This window comes from Hyaena hyaena, unplaced genomic scaffold, assembly GCF_003009895.1.
Source record: "Hyaena hyaena isolate Hyena2069 unplaced genomic scaffold, ASM300989v1 scaffold_361, whole genome shotgun sequence".
Classification (NCBI taxonomy): domain Eukaryota; kingdom Metazoa; phylum Chordata; class Mammalia; order Carnivora; family Hyaenidae; genus Hyaena; species Hyaena hyaena.
This window is the reverse complement of record NW_024080991.1, coordinates 267,839-284,624: the sequence shown is the minus strand read 5'-3', so window position 1 is coordinate 284,624 and position 16,786 is coordinate 267,839. Positions and strand designations below refer to the sequence as shown.

The window sequence follows — 16,786 nt, the reverse complement described above, 5'->3', positions numbered from 1 at the left end:
CATGTGTATGCGAGAGAGAGAGAGAGAGAGAGAGAGAGCGAGCGAGCGGAAGAGGGGCAAAGAAAGAGAGGGACAGAGGATCTGAAGTAGGTTCTATACCTACAGCAGAGAACCTGATGCAGGGCCTGAACTCAGGAGCCTTGAGATCATGACCTGAGCTGAAGTTGAACACAACCAACTGAGCCACCCAGGTGCCCTGAGTCTCCAACTCTTGACTTCTGCAGTTTGTGAGATCAAGCCCTGTATTGTGATCTGGGCTGACAACACTGAGTGAGCCTGCTTGGGATTCTCTCTCTCCCCCTCTCTGCACCTCCCCTGCTTGAATGCACTTACACACACTCTCTCTCATAAAATAAATAAATAAACTTTTAAAAAAATAATAAAATATCTCCATCCATTTAAACTTTCTTTCCTTTTAAATTTTACCACCATCACACATTCTCTTTGTATGCCTATAACTTGACTATACAGTCATTAGAAATTATAATAATGAAGACCTTAATTGAGCCTTATAAATATATTTAAAGAAATCTTTTCAGCATAACATTCATCAACTGATTCTTACTTTGCTTCAACTTATGGAAATCACCGACTCTATCCTTGGTAGCCTGCTTTAGTATATCTGCTTGAATTCTGGGTACATTTTCCAAGTTCGGGCCTGGAATTAAACGCTGAAGAGGATTGGAAGGGTTTTGCTTTGAAGTTCCAGGATTTCCTTTGTGGTGTCCATGAGAATCTATGGCATAAAAATATCAAATTAAGGTCATATTTTGCAGAGGTATTTCACAAGACCTGCTTAGAAAACTAAGACATGCTGTTGTTTGATATTGAGTAGTCAGGTAGCTTTTTTTTTTTTTTTTTTGGCTTTATTATAATTTCCTTAATCAAATCTTACAGCCAATGTGATTTTAGCTTTGTGAAGTTTACTAATCATTCTTAGGTAAGTATCATTAGTACTGATTATAAATAAACCTATTAGCCAAAATGATACATAGTAGAAACCCAAAGATTTAACTGACATTGAGACCTGTATCTTTTTCTTGTCTACATTTTTCTAACTCTACATTGCTGTCAGAAATCTCTAGCCTCTAAGTCATTTTCATCTATACAGTGACTCAGACTCACAACTGTTAACTTTTTTTTTTAGTTTATTTATTTTTAAGTAATCTCTATACCCAATATGGGGCCCAAATTTACGACACAGAGATCAAGAGTTGCATGCTCTTCTGATTGAGCCAGCCAGGTGCCCCATGTTAACTCTTGATTTTTTTTTTTTAAGTTTATTTTATTTTGAGAGAGTGCATGTGCAAGTGGTGGGAGGAGCAGAGAGAGAGAGGGAGAGAGAGAATCCCAAGCGGATTTCTCACTGTAAGCACAGAGCCCAAAGCAGGGCTCACTTGGGAATCATGAGATCATGACCTGAGCAGAAATCAAGTCAGATGCTTAACTGACTGAACCACCCAGGATCTGCAACTCTTGATTCTTTCTTATTGGTAACTCCTGGATATAACTTTTCTTTTCCTCAGTCCCATTTTTCCCTCATAAAAGTCTTCATTTAGGGGGTGCCTGGGGAGCTCGGTTGGTTGAGTGTCCAACTTCAGCTCAGGTCATGATCTCACAGTTTGTGAGTTTGAGCCCTACATCAGGCTCTGTGCTGATAGTTCAGAGCCAGAAGTCTGTTTCGGATTCTGCTCCTCCACAACTTGCACTCTGTCTCTCTCTCTCTCACAAAAGTAAATAAACATTAAAAAAAACTTTTTTTAAAGTTTCATTTAGATCCTTATTATAATTAACTTTAATCACAACAATTCTCATTTTAGGGAAACATTTCTATAAAATCAAATAACAAACATACATTCATAAGTATGGAATAGAGCTGAATATAGATGGATGTAGTAGTTAATAGAAGGCCTCTGTGAGATAAACTTGAATTCATTTTGAAGAGAGTAAATACATATAGACTGGCAAAGATGAAAGAGAATATAGCCCAGTGTGGCAGAATAATTCTTCTGCTCTTAATAATGCTTTATTAAAAAAAATTTTTTTTTAATGTTTTATTTATTTCTGAGAGAGAGAGACAGCGTGAACAGGGGAGGGTCAGAGTGAGAGGGAGATACAGAATCCAAAACAGGCTCCAGGCTCTGAGCTGGCTGTCAGCAAAGGGTTGAACATGGGGCTCGAACCCACGAACCGTGAGATCACGACCTGAGCTGAAGTCGGACACTTAACCAACTGAGCCACCCAGGCACCCCAATAATGCTTTAGACAAAGTGAATTTTTATTTTTATTTTTTTAAGCTTATTTATTTATTGAGGGGGTAGAGGGGCAGAGAGAGAAGGATCTATCAAATTCCAAGCAGGCTCTACACTGTCAGTGCAGAGTCTGACACTGGGCTCGATCTCACAAACTGAGAGATCATGACCAGAGGTAAAATCAAAAGTCAGATGCGTAACCGCCTAAACCACCTAGGTGCCCCAACAAACTGCATTTGTAAATCATTATTTCTTCCTGAGCTTTGATCAATCACTGCAAAATATATAACATTAACCAGAAGAATGAATGTTACTTCAGCATCCTGCTAAATGACATGTTTTATTCACTATGTAACAATACTTGACCAGCAAAATGGTTTTCAAATGGAATTTTAAGATTAAGACTTCAGGGGTACCTGGGTGGCTCAGAGTCCAACTTTGGCTCAAGTCATGATTACATAGTTGGTGAGTTCGATGGGCTCACCACATTGGGCTGGAGGCTGTCAGCACAGAGCCCACTTCAGATTCTCTGCCTGCCTCTGCACCTCCCCCGCTTGTGCACGTGCACGTGCTCTCTCACTTGCTTGCTCGCTCCTCTCTCTCTAATAAACATTAAAAAAAAAGAAATTAAAAAAAAAAGAATAAAACCTCACACCTGGAACCATATTTGGGGAGAAAGGTTGTCCAGTTGGGATATGGGAGATTGCTTGATGACTTTCATACTGAGCAACGGAAATAGAGGGTTTCTTTAAAGCTGAAAGAAAAAAAAAAGATCCATATTATTCCTATTGATACTATAGGAATACTATGATTTCTAAGAACCAACCACCATGAATCTATTTACACTGCACTAATCCTATGATGCTTATTTTAATTTTATAATCTTTATAGTTGGATTATTAACTAATTAATTTATGGTTACTAATTGATATTGTATTACACATCACCAGTTTTGGTGATCAGTAAATCTGACCAGAATATAAAATAGTTACAACTCTACATTTTGTTCACCACTATGTCCCCAACACCTAGAATATGTGGCACATAATAAAAGCTCACCTAAGATTTGATGAATGGATAAATAAATGAATCTGCTCAGATACAGTAAGATCTTTTTCTATGCATAGTATATATTTATTTATAAATAAAAATTGTCATTTACAGATTAGGTGAAGCAATGAGAATGTGTTACTCTAAGATGCTCAGATATTAAATAAAAACCAAACTGATGGAACAAGTTGAATTTTTGAAGAGGGAACATTTATGTTTTGTACAAAGAGCTTTACTAATAAAGATGTACACACTTCTAGTGAGGACTTTATTTTTCTTTAAGAAATGAAGACAACAGGGAAAGATCATGTTCCACTCAGTACCACTAACTCCACTGCTTCCTTGGGCGGCTTAACATGATAGAAAGGCAATGAGCAAATAAGGAAACCAGAGAGAAGGGAAACAGATAAGGAGAAAAAAAAATACAGAGCCCATCTGTAAGATATGGTTAGTGGCACATTTTATTCTCCTAAAATCTTGAGTGGCAGAGACAATGCTGTATGTTCCTCTTTCATCAGATTTTTCCTGGGCACAGACGAATATCAGCCTTCTTTACACTTGGGAGTCATAAGACTCGGTTGAGGATGTAGGTGAAACCGAACATACCACTTCCAGGTATGGTGATAAAATCTGCGCAAATCACATATGAGCTCTTCCCTTTCTGCCACAATGAAGGATGCCACATGTGAAGATGATGATATCAAATAACAGAAAGAGACACTGCTTGGAGGAGAGCTACAAATCATCATCCCACCTGCATCAGACTGTAATATGAATAATAAATAAATCTTTGTTCTAAGCCACTGCAATTAGGGGGCTGTTTGTTAATATATCACAGCCTAATCAATTCTAACTGGCATACTTGGATTATTTTCATAATCTTGAAAGTTTATTTCAGTGAGTGTATTTCATTTATTATTACAGAGATATCTAAACTTAAGGCCCCAAGGAATTTAAAATTCACTTTAAGAAAGCAATCTACTCAAATTTACAGAAAGTTGAGGTTTTCTATATCTCACTATATTCCCATTACCTTATTCTTATTTCTAGAGTCAATGTCCAACACCCACTTCTGCACATAAGACAGTTAAATAACAATCAGCTAACATCTTGAAAGAGCAATACTTTGCTGGGTTTAATTAACACAGTTTTGATTTGCTAACAGACTCTGAGGACACTAAGCATCTGGTAGAGATATTTGGAAAGAGAAGTCCGTCACAATCTACAAATCTGTTAATCACTGTTGGAGCCTAGCTGGCTCTAGCACTACTCAAACCAGAAGACAAAAGAGGGCATCTTCATCACTAAATAAGAAGTAATTATAAATGTCCTTAGCTTTATATAACAATGCTTCATACTCAAGAACAAAGTGAATATTTAGAGGCAAAGCTAGGATATATACAGGTGACCAAAAAAAAAAAAAAATGCAGGATTAAAAAGAGCCTCTGTAAAACACCCAGAGAAGTTTAGAACTGATATAGCATAAACAGAGTAGTAATATGGAGGCCTTATAAGTTTGATAGGAATAACACATGTTCCTAGAGAAAATTCAGAAAAATCTAAAAGCACAAAGAAATTTAAGGCCTTATAAGTTTGATAGGAATAACACATGTTCCTAGAGAAAATTCAGAAAAATCTAAAAGCACAAAGAAATTTAAAATTTGCTATAACCAAATATATATATATATATATATAACCAAATGATAACCTGTTATCATTTCAAGACCATCTCTAATGTTTTGTGGGGTTTTTTTGCTGTACTTTATACTGTATACCTTAAACAAAAGTAGGATCTCATCATACATACTACCTTATAATCTGATTTTTATTTAATATTTTATACATATTTTTCTTTGTTATCCCATTTTCTTCTACAACATTCCCAAGTGGTAATGCTGAATCAAAACTTCCATTTTAATGTTACATATATGTCAACTAAAAAAATAATAAATGAAAATATTTTTAAAAACACAAACAAAAATTTCCAATGTAACAGGTTTGGATAGAAAGATCTGGGTAAAGAGCTGCCACAGGGATCTTAGGGTCCCATAAACTATATCAGCTAAGCTAGCTGGTGAACAGGCTTTTAACACTTAGGAAAAAGAAATGTATGTTCTGTAAACATTTTAGATTCTACGTTTTTACAATGACTTTTTGTTTACTTTCCTTTTTTGTTTCCTTGAAAAGTTCCTTAAAACAAAAAAAACAAAAAAACAGAAACAAAAAAATAAACCTCGAGCCTTGTTTCTGTTGAACTAAGGGGAAAGGTAATTTACTTATATCAGGACAAGATAGAGGTTTACCCAGGGGTCAGACCGAATAGCTACAGTCAGTAGTACCAAAACCGTTGAAGAACTAGAAAACTACTAGTGGGTCTAGAGACAGGTAGAATGCTAATCTCACATTCCAATTTTCTACAGAAAAGTCTTCAGACATTTTTTCTGTACACATACAAGTATCTAATGTTTATTCCACAAAAATGAGATATTATTCTTGCTTTCTTGTAACCTGTTTCCATTAAAAATCACAGATATATTTGTATGTTAATAAATACAGCTCCACATTATCCTTTTTAACAATCCACAAAACACTCTTTATGGATATAGCAAATTTAATGAATTAACCCTCTCTATAACACTTATATAACTTTCAATTTTGTGTCGAGCATTTTTATTTATTTTTTTAATGTTTAGTTTTGAGAGAGACTGAGAGACAAAGCACGAGCAGGGGAAGGGCAGAGAGAGAGAATCTAAAGTAGGCTACAGGCTCTGAGCTGTGAGCACAGAGCCCTATGCAGGGCTCGAACTAAGCAGTGGACGATAGCCATATTCACTTCTTAAACTAAGAGAAACTAAATAATAAATGTGAGCTTAAAGACATCAGAAGTGGGTGAGAGGAAGGATCAGACACTAAAAAGACTGCAAACAATAATTGCCTTTATTATGAAAAGTACCGAAGATAAAATGACAAAGCCTACTTATGACAAAGACAAAACACAGGATACAAAGGCACTTGGAGCACAAAGCTTTTATCCTACTACTAAAGTCCTGGGTTTTATATTTTTTAAAAAGGAGAGTTATCAATATGGAAATTCAATCACTCAACAATATTTATTAAATATCTATTAGATGCTATGCACGGTTCTAAAAAGCTGGAGATGTAACAGTGAACAAAAAAGACCAAGCTATTGGCCCCATTAAGCTTACATTCCTGTTGGGTAGATAATAGGTAAACAAAAAAGTATGTATGAAATATAATATAAATCACAGAGCAAAAAGTGCTATGTACAAAATAAAACAGGAGATGTAATGAAGGGTGGTGGGAGATTCTATTTTAGATAGCTTGGTCAGGGGAGGCATTTTCAAGGAAGAGACATCTGAGCAGAGTGAATGAAACATGAAGGAAGAACATTCAGGCAAAGACCAGCAAGTACAAAGACCCTGAGAAAGGAGCATACATAGCATATCTGAGGAACTGCAAAGGAAGAGTAAGGGGAAAGTGTTAGAAGTGAAGTCAGAGAAGAAAGAAGGGTCTATATTAGGGACAAAACAGTTAAAATGTTAGGAATAATTGTTTAGAGAGTAGGGGAGCTGATGGCTGGGACTACACTTGGTAATTCCAAGGGAGGCAATAATATACTAATTATAATAGTAGCTTCCATTTTCTGAGTGCTTAGTATAAACCAGACACTAATCTCATGTCACCCTCAAATCTATGTGAGAGAGATGTATCTTTCACAGATGAGGAAAATGAAACTCATGGCAGAAGAGATGAGACATACATTTCACTTGACTTAAAAATTCAAAGTAGTCATTTCTGGAAAAATTGGCTGCAATGCTTATAAAAGGCAACATTTAGGGTTAATCCTCCACTCCTCTATTAGCTCTCAGCTGTAGTCTCTACTCTGAGAACCAAAAAAGACCTGTCCTCATTTCCTTTTTCCAATGACAGGATTACAACCTTTAAAATGTTCAAATCTTCCAGTTTCTGTCTTACAGAAAAGCTTCACAATCCAGTGACTATGACTATGGAAAAGTAGTATGGCATAAATAAGCAATGGACCTCAATTCTGAGAACACTTCAGTATTACAGATATATTGAACACGGGGGCGGTACCTAGGTATCTATATTTATTAAAAGCTCCAAAAGTGGTTCTGTTGCATCGCCAAAATTGTCAAAGACAGAGTAAAAAGCATGAGCTTTGGAGTCATACAGACCAGGACTCAAATCATTACTCTGTAATTTATCAATTGTATGATTTTGGATTAGTGACTAATTTCTCAAAGCCCCAGTCTTCATCTGAAACACAGGGATGTTGCCATTTACCCTGCATGATCAATTTGGAGACCAAGTGAGAATATTAGCTAATGCATTATGATACAAGCCTAGCAAATAGTAGGTGTTCAGTGGACACTGAAGTATTTTAGAGTTGTTGAAGTATTGATCCTTAGAATGAAGAAAGAATCCAAGGTTCATGTTGTAAAAACAAAAACATTTAAATGTGAAGCTGTTGGCTCTAACCAATTTTTTGAGCCTCTTGATTACATAGTTTGATCACACTTAGATGACACCTAAAGAATGTGTACTTATAGTAATGTTTTGAGAAGTGATGAAATGCTATTTGGTAAGTGCACATAAAAATATTATTCATCCTGAAGCATGAGTATTAAATACAAAACAATGATGTAACATTCTTATGTTACTTTGCTCTGCATAAATGACCAGATAGAAGATGTTTATAATTGTTCAAATATTGGCCAGTGGAGGGGTGTCTGGGTGGCTTAGTTGGTTAAGCATCCAACTTTCGCTTAGGTCATGATCTCGCAGTTCGTGGGTCCGAGCCCCACGTCTGGCTCTGTGCGGACTGCCAGCTCAGAGCCTGGAGCCTGTTTCAGAGTCTGTCACTCCCTCTCTCTCTGACCCTCCCCTGCTCACGCTGTCTCTCTCTCTCTCTCCTAGAAATAAATAAAAAACATTAAAAAAAAATTTAGACAAATATTGGCCTGTGGAACCATCTCAGCTCTCTGAGCAATAAAGGTACATGTCTAAAGAGATTATTAAAAACGTTCTCGGGGTGCCTGCATGGCTCAATCAATTGAGCATCCAACTCTGGCCCAGATCATGATCTCACAGTTTGTGGATTCAAGCCCTGCTTCGGACTCTGTGCTGACAGCTCAGAGCCTGAAACCTGCTTCGGATTCTGTGTCTCCCTCTCTCTCTCTGTCCCTCTCCCACTCACACCCTGCCTCTCAAAAATAAATAAACATTAAAAAATTTTTTTAATATCCCTCAAAAATGAATATGAAATAAAAAAAGTTTTCAGATAAACTAAGCTAAGAAAAATGTGTTAGAAGACCTGTACTTCAAGAAGTGCAGAAGGAAGTTCTGGCTGAAGGGAAAATAATAATCATGACAGAAATTAGAATCCACAGGAAAAAATGAACAGCACTGGAAAAGTTCAATATGTGGGAAGTGGAAGATACCATAATATTCTCTTCTCTTATTTTCTTAAAAGGCTTTTCCCCCTTTCTTTTCTCTTTTTAGAGAGAGAGGGAGAGAGAGAGAGAGCATACATGGGTTGGGGAGAGGGGCAGAGAGAAAGAGAATCACAAGTGGGCTCCACGCTCAGCATGGAGCCCAACATGGGGCTCAATCCCACAACTGTGGGATGATCTGAGCCAAAATCAAGAATCAGACACTCAACCCTGCACGGCAAAGGAAACAACCCACAAAACTAATAGGCAACCAACGGAATGGGAAAAGATAGTTGCAAATGACATATCAGATAAAGGGTTGATATCCAGAATCTGTAAGGAACTCACCAAACTCCACACCCAAAAAACAAACAACCCAGTAAAGAAATGGGCAGAAGATATGAACAGACACTTCTCCAAAGAGGACATCTAGATGGCCAACAAACATATGAAACGATGCTCAGCATCCCTACTCATCAGGGAAATACAAATCAAAATGACACTGAGATACCACCTCACACCAGTCAGAGTGGCTAAAATGAGCAAATCAGAGAACATAAGATGCTGGTGAGGATGTGGAGAAACAGGCACCCTCTTACACTCTTGGTGGGAATGTAAACGGGTACAGCCCCTCTGGAAAACAGTGTGGAGGTTCCTCAAAAAATTAACAACAGAACTCCCCAATGACCCAGCAACAGCACTGCTAGGAATTTACCCAAGGGATATAGAAATGCTGAGGCAAAGGAGCACATGGACCCCAATGTTCATAGCAGCACTCTCTACAATAGCTAAAACATGGAAAGAGCCTAAGTGTCCATCAATAGATGAATGGATCAAGAAGATGTGGTTTATCTATACCATGGAATACTACATGGCAATGAGAAACAATGAAATCTGGCCATGTGTAGCAACATGGATGGACCTTGAGGGTGTTACGCTGAGCGAAATAAGTCAGGCAGAGAAGGACAAATATCATATGTTTGCACGTAGAGGAGGATTAGGAGGAACTTAACGGAGGACCAAGGGGGAGAAGAAGGGGGGAGATGGTGGGGGAAAGGGAGAGAGGCAAACCATGAGAGATTCTTGAATGCTGACAAAAACTGAGAACTGATGGATGTGGCGGGGGGGGATGGGCATGGAGGAGGGCACTTGTGGGGATGAGCACTGGGTGTTATGTGGAAACTAATTTGACAATAAACTATTTGTAAAAAAAAAAAATTAATCAGACACTCAACCAAATAAATGAGCCACCTAGCTGCCCCTTAAAAGGCTTTTTAAGGCAGAAATAATACTGAAAATATTGGAACGTATATATAAGTAAAATATACAATAATAGCATAATGGATGATGCAAGGTAAATGAAATTGTATTTTTGTAAATTTCTAACATTTTACATGAAATACTACAAGATAATTTCTAAGTCGACCATGATATATAAAGAATGCATATAGCAATCCTTGGAATAACCACTAAAACACAATACTTTAGAGGTGCAGTTTTTAAAAAGTGAGAGAAACTTGCACCAACTAAACCCTCAAACTCACTGAAAGCTAACTATCCTATTCTCCCTGGGTATTTTCTAATTCAAGACCCTATTTTGATTCCTTTATTCTTAATTGTGGCCTCATAAAATATGACAATGAAAGAAATGTCTTTCTTCTTTTTAAAGTTTATTTATTTATTTTGATGGGGGGAGACGCAGAGGGAGAGGAAGAGAGAGAGAATCCCAAGCAGGCTCCATCAAAGCAGAGCCAGATGTAGGGCTGGAACCCATGAACTGTGAGATCATGATCTGAGCTGAAGTCAGGAGTCAGATGCTTAACTGACTGAGCCACCCTGGCACCCTGAAAGAAATGCCTTTCAATTACAAACCAATGTACCATTAGAAGTTTATATATCTTTAGTAACAATTTCCAGTAATAAAATTTGGTATTATGATAATGTGTTTTTCCTCTACCAAAAAAAAAAAAAAAAAAAAAAAAAAAAAAAAAATTTTACATAATTTGTTTCTTTGAAACCTGTTCTTGAAGGGTCAGATAGTGGATAGTTTAGACTTGGAGGCCATACTCAACTCTGCTGTTCTACCACAAAAGCAGGCATAGACAAAACATAAACAAATGAACAAGGTAATGTTTAAATAAAACTACTTATTAAAGCAGGCAACCAATCTGTAGTTTGCCAATTCCTGTCTTAAAGAATGCCTAAGAGAAAAATTTATTTTAAATATATCTACAGTGATTTAATTTGATAAAACTTTCTTTTTAAGTTTATTTATTTATTTTTGAGAGAAAGAGACCAAGCGCAAGTGGGGAAGGGCAGAAAGAGAGCCACCCAGGCGCCCCTAGATATTTCTTCTAAAAGCTCTAATGATTAGAGAAAGAATCTTAACCAAAACAAAAACAAAAATTCTAACTACGTTTCTTCTTTAAAACATAATATTTTTGGGGCGCCTGGGTCGCTTAGTCGGTTAATCGTCCGACTTTCGCTTAGGTCATGATCTCGCGGTTCGTGGGTTCGAGCCCCGCGTCGGGCTCTGTGCNAATGCCTTTCAATTACAAACCAATGTACCATTAGAAGTTTATATATCTTTAGTAACAATTTCCAGTAATAAAATTTGGTATTATGATAATGTGTTTAAAAAAAAAAAAAAAAAAAAAAGCTCAATTTTACATAATTTGTTTCTTTGAAACCTGTTCTTGAAGGGTCAGATAGTGGATAGTTTAGACTTGGAGGCCATACTCAACTCTGCTGTTCTACCACAAAAGCAGGCATAGACAAAACATAAACAAATGAACAAGGTAATGTTTAAATAAAACTACTTATTAAAGCAGGCAACCAATCTGTAGTTTGCCAATTCCTGTCTTAAAGAATGCCTAAGAGAAAAATTTATTTTAAATATATCTACAGTGATTTAATTTGATAAAACTTTCTTTTTAAGTTTATTTATTTATTTTTGAGAGAAAGAGACCAAGCGCAAGTGGGGAAGGGCAGAAAGAGAGCCACCCAGGCGCCCCTAGATATTTCTTCTAAAAGCTCTAATGATTAGAGAAAGAATCTTAACCAAAACAAAAACAAAAATTCTAACTACGTTTCTTCTTTAAAACATAATATTTTTGGGGCGCCTGGGTCGCTTAGTCGGTTAATCGTCCGACTTTCGCTTAGGTCATGATCTCGCGGTTCGTGGGTTCGAGCCCCGCGTCGGGCTCTGTGCGGACTGCCAGCTCAGAGCCTGGAGCCTGTTTCAGTCTGTGACTCCCTCTCTCTCTGACCCTCCCCTGCTCGTGCTGTCTCTCTCTCTCTCTCTCTCTCCTAGAAATAAATAAAACATTTAAAAAAATAATAAAATAAAACATAATATTTTTTTCTCCTCTCAAACATCACTATAATTACCTCTCTTTAATTTTTAAAATATTATTTAGTTTTTAATAGGTAGTTTATCAAATTATGAAACTTGTGAAATTTTGAAACACAAATCCAAAAGTTCAAGAGATTGTATGTTGAAAAGTAAGTCACCTTTTTATCTCCATCTTCATTCTTCTTTCCCAGAATAATCAGTATTACTCTCATCTAGAGCAGCACTGATGTAATGATGAAAATGTTCTATACTTGCACTGTCTAGTACAGTAGCCACTAGCCACAGGGGACCCTTAAGCACTTGAAGTGTCACTAGTTTGACCAAGGAACTGACTTTTTAGTTTTATTTAAATTTGATATATAAATAAATACATGTGACTAGTGGCTATTGTATTAGGCAGTGCACATATAGAAAAAGCCTCCAAGAGAAGTGCTTTTCAACCTTATTTACATAATACAATCATCTAAGAAACACATACACATGCAGTGCCCAAGCTGCATCTCAGACCAAACACATCAAAATCTCTGGGGTGGGACCCAGGTGTAAAAAATTTTTTTTGACTTCTCAGTGATTTCATATATAGCCAAGGTCAAAAGCCTCTATTCCATATAATTAATTATCTTATAGAGTACCTCTATCTAATGCATATTAAAAAACCAAAAGAGATAACTTTCTAAGTTATTAATTAGAAAAGAACGTTTAATTGTTCAGGCACATAAAAATTTTTGTTATCTGCCAGAATTTTCCCCAAAGTAAATCATTAGAGGCAATTTTTACTATGAGATTAACTGAACCTTAAAACTAGAAAAAAGTTTCCAAGTAATAAATAAGATTTTTTTTCTCTGTTGATATTCATGACAGGGCGAAGATATCAGCATTACATACTACTAAAGAACACTCAAAGATCAGTAAGGAAAATAGCAAAAATCCAACAGAAAAATGGGCAAAAATGATTAGCAGGTAATTCATATAAGAAGGCAACCAGAATGGCTAATAACTATATGAAAAGATGTTTACTGTCACTAGTACCATAGCATATTTAAGTTAAAATAAGATAGCATTTCATAACTGTCAGATTGGCAAAAAATTAAAGTATAACAAACCAAAATGTTAGTGAGGATGTGGATAAACAGAAACTGTCATATATTACTGGTAAAAGTATAAACTGATATTAAGGAAGCTGAAGATATTCTATAATGCAAGAATTCTTTAAAAAAATTTTTTAAATTTATTTTTGAAGGAGAGAGAGAGAGAGACAGAGCATGAGTAGGGGAGGGGCAGAGACAGAGGGAAAAAACACAGAATTCGAAGCAGGCTCCAGGCTCCAACCTGTCAGAACGTAATGTGGGGCTCAAAACCACAAACCGTGAGATCATAACCTAAGCCGAAGTCAGATGCTTAACTGACTGAGCCACCCAGGAGCCCCGATGCAAGAGTTATTTTAATTTCATGTCCTTGTACACACTTTTGCAACAATTGTGCTAAGAAGTGTTTATGGGTTACCAGTGTGCTGAGCTATTGATCCCTTCAACTCTTAGTGACTGAGTAGGGCCTGGGACAGCTAAGTCCCTAGTCACATTTTCTAGTCAGCAGCAGCCTCACCTGCTTAGCTCAATGTACTAGTTGAATATCAGTATCTAGAGACTCTCATGTGCATAAGAAGACATAAACAAGAATGTCCACTGTGGTATTGTTTGAAATAACAAAAAACTAAAAGTGGCCTTAATGTTTATTATATGTGAATGTGTAAATTATGGTATAGTTATACCATGAAATGATTTTAACTGTTAAAAAGCCACAGGAATAACACAGCAAGTCACAAAAGCATAATACTGAGGGGGGAAAAACAAGTTATAGAACAATATACATAAAAAGATACCATTTATTTAAAATTTGAGGCAGCACACAAAATAATACTTTATAGTTTTATAGATGCTTACAAATGCAGTAAAAGTCTAAAACTATGTATGGAAATTGATACAGACCAATCTCAGCATGGTAGTTACCTCTGGGGAAGAAGAAACAGGAATAGGATCTGATAGGTAAACAGGGAGGCTTCAACTTATCAATAATGTTTTATTTCTTTAACAATAATATCAGTAACAGAAATATCTGAAACAACTGTGGCAAAATGTTATGTTATTTTTGTGGTTTTCTTTTGGGGGGGAGTAGGTACTTGGCTATTATATTATCTTATTTTCTTGTATGTTGGGAATGTTCTTTAATCTAAAAAAGTTTAAAACTAGTGATATAAATATGTAACCGTCTAACATCACAGGTGCCTACATATCATAAAGATAAACATCCAGGTAAAGAACAGTATAGGTTAAATGATAAGACTCCTGTAAGATCTTGGTAACCAGCTCAAATCAACATTAAAAACAAACAAAACCCACTGAGGTTTAGCTCTATGGTTTGGGGAGCTGAGAAGCTGAAACATCATGCTAATCATAGGCACATGCGATATACTCCCTTGACTGTTTCAGGGCTACATCTTAAGATAGTCAGCACTGCTCTGCTATAATTTCTAGTACAGGCCTGGCTATCATAAAACAGTAACACATAAAAATCTGTTTTAAAATGACAAGGATGTGTTCGTTTCTCTACTTCTGTGGGGTTACTGCCTCTACAGCCATAAGGGACTACACATATACACCAAATTGGGACTCCACATATACACCAGAATTTGCACAGGCATTAAGAATTTTGGCATGAACTACATCACAGAGAAAAGACAACACTCAGTAAAATGAATGACAAGAAAACAAATATGTTTCTAATGATGTGCAATAGCCATCATAATAACAATAGTAAATAGTAACTAAGATTTATATAGCACTGGCTATGTGCCAGGCACTGTTCTAAGTGCTTTACCTTTAAATCTCACATTTACGCTAAGGTTGGAACTGTTGTTATCCTATTTCATACATCAGGATAAGAGCAAATAAATAGTTGTCATACACTTGTTAAAAGATGGAAGCCAAGGGCTTGAATTCAGACAGTTTGATTCCAAATACTATTGCCTTACCATTATGCATATTCTGGTAATTCAACTATACACATTTACTGGGACCCTGTTATGTGTAAAGCACCATGCTAGGAGCTCAAGGTACAAAGATATGATGTGGCTTTCCTTTGTGTATGCATCTGACTGATTACACAACTCAAAGCTTCTTTTCACCAGTTACTATATTGCATCAATCTTTATACTCAAAATATTTATCTAAATAATTAAGGACAACTGTTATGAATAATGATCTTCAAAGCATAGCACCAACAGTTTAAAGAGTTTCAAAAAGTAGGGGTGCCTGGATGGCTCAGTCGGTTAAGCGTCCGACTTTGGCTCAGGTCATGATCTCACGGTTCATGGATTTGAGCCCCATGTCAGGCTCTGTGCTGACAGCCAGCTCAGAGCCTGGAGCCTTTTTCAGATTCTGTGTCCCCCTCTCTCTCTGACCCTCATGCTGTCTCTCTCTCAGAAATAAATAAAACATTAAAAAAATTAAAAAAGAGGTTTAAAAATTAATCCAGAGGACTTTTTTTTAATTTTTTTTTTTCTGAGAGAGAGAGAGAGAGAGAGCGTGCAAGCATGAATGGGACAGGGAGAAGAGAGACAGAGAATCCGAAGCAGGCTCCAGGCTTCATTCTATCAGCAAAGAGCCCGAGTGGGGCTCAAACCCATAGACCACGAGATCAAAACTGAGCCAAACTCGGATGCCCAATTGATTGAGCCACTCAGGTGCCATCTGGACTTCTGGTTTCTGGTTCCACATGTAAGAAGCTTAGAAGTTGCCAATCTAACCTAACAACAAGTAAAAAGCTAATAAACAGGTTGAAAAATCAAGAATTTTTTTTGAACAAGAGAGAAGAGGAGTCAGGGCAAACCACTATTCCTAAGAATGGAGATGCAGAAAGGTATACAGGGAGTCATGGTTTACAAAAGAGACTCATGAGCAGGAAAACCTGAACTATAATAGATGTTCAATTTGGACACCTCACTGAAGGCTAAGTGTTGACAACTCAGAGACTTAAAGTTTTCGGGGGACCCAGACATAGGGAGGCTCCTGACAATACTGTGAGATTTACCTCTAAGAGGCTCAACTATATTCCCTTAGTAAATATTGGGGGGAAAAAACAAATGAAAATGAAAATACAACAATCCAAACTCTATGGGATGCGGCAAAGGCAGTCCTAAGAGGAAAGTACATTGCACTCCAGGCCTATTTCAAGAAATTAGAAAAAGCACAAGTGCAAAATCTAACAGCTCACCTAAAGGAACTAGAGGGAGAGCAACAAGAGCACCCCAAACTCAGCAGAAGAAGAGAAATAGTAAAAATCAGAGCAGAAATAAACAACATAGAGACCAAAGAAACAACTGAAAATATCAATGAAACTAAGAGTTGGTTTTTTGAAAAAATAAACAAAATTGACAAACCTCTAGCCAGGCTTCTCAAAAAGAAAAGAGAGAGCACCCAAATAGACAAAATCATGAATGAAAATGGACTTATTACAACCAACCCCTCAGAAATACAAGCAATTATCAGGGAATACTATGAAAAATTATATGCCAACAAATTGGACAACTTAGAAGAAATGGACAAATTCCTAAACACACACTCACTACCAAAATTCACACGGGAAGAAATAGAAAACCT

At 36.7% G+C, this 16,786-nt stretch overlaps 1 protein-coding gene across 4 annotated transcripts in view; it reads right to left on the bottom strand.

Moving 5' to 3' along the window:
* Positions 1–16,786, bottom strand: part of GOLM2 (golgi membrane protein 2) — a 109,505-nt gene that overhangs the window by 39,621 nt on the left and 53,098 nt on the right. For all 4 annotated transcript variants that reach the window (XM_039250064.1, XM_039250068.1, XM_039250065.1 and 1 more), the window contains exons 7-8: positions 2,908–3,006; positions 566–736 (exon numbers count right to left, since the gene is read on the bottom strand). In XM_039250064.1, the coding sequence (XP_039105995.1) occupies positions 566–736; positions 2,908–3,006 (270 nt within the window). The remainder of the gene's footprint in view (positions 1–565; positions 737–2,907; positions 3,007–16,786) is intronic.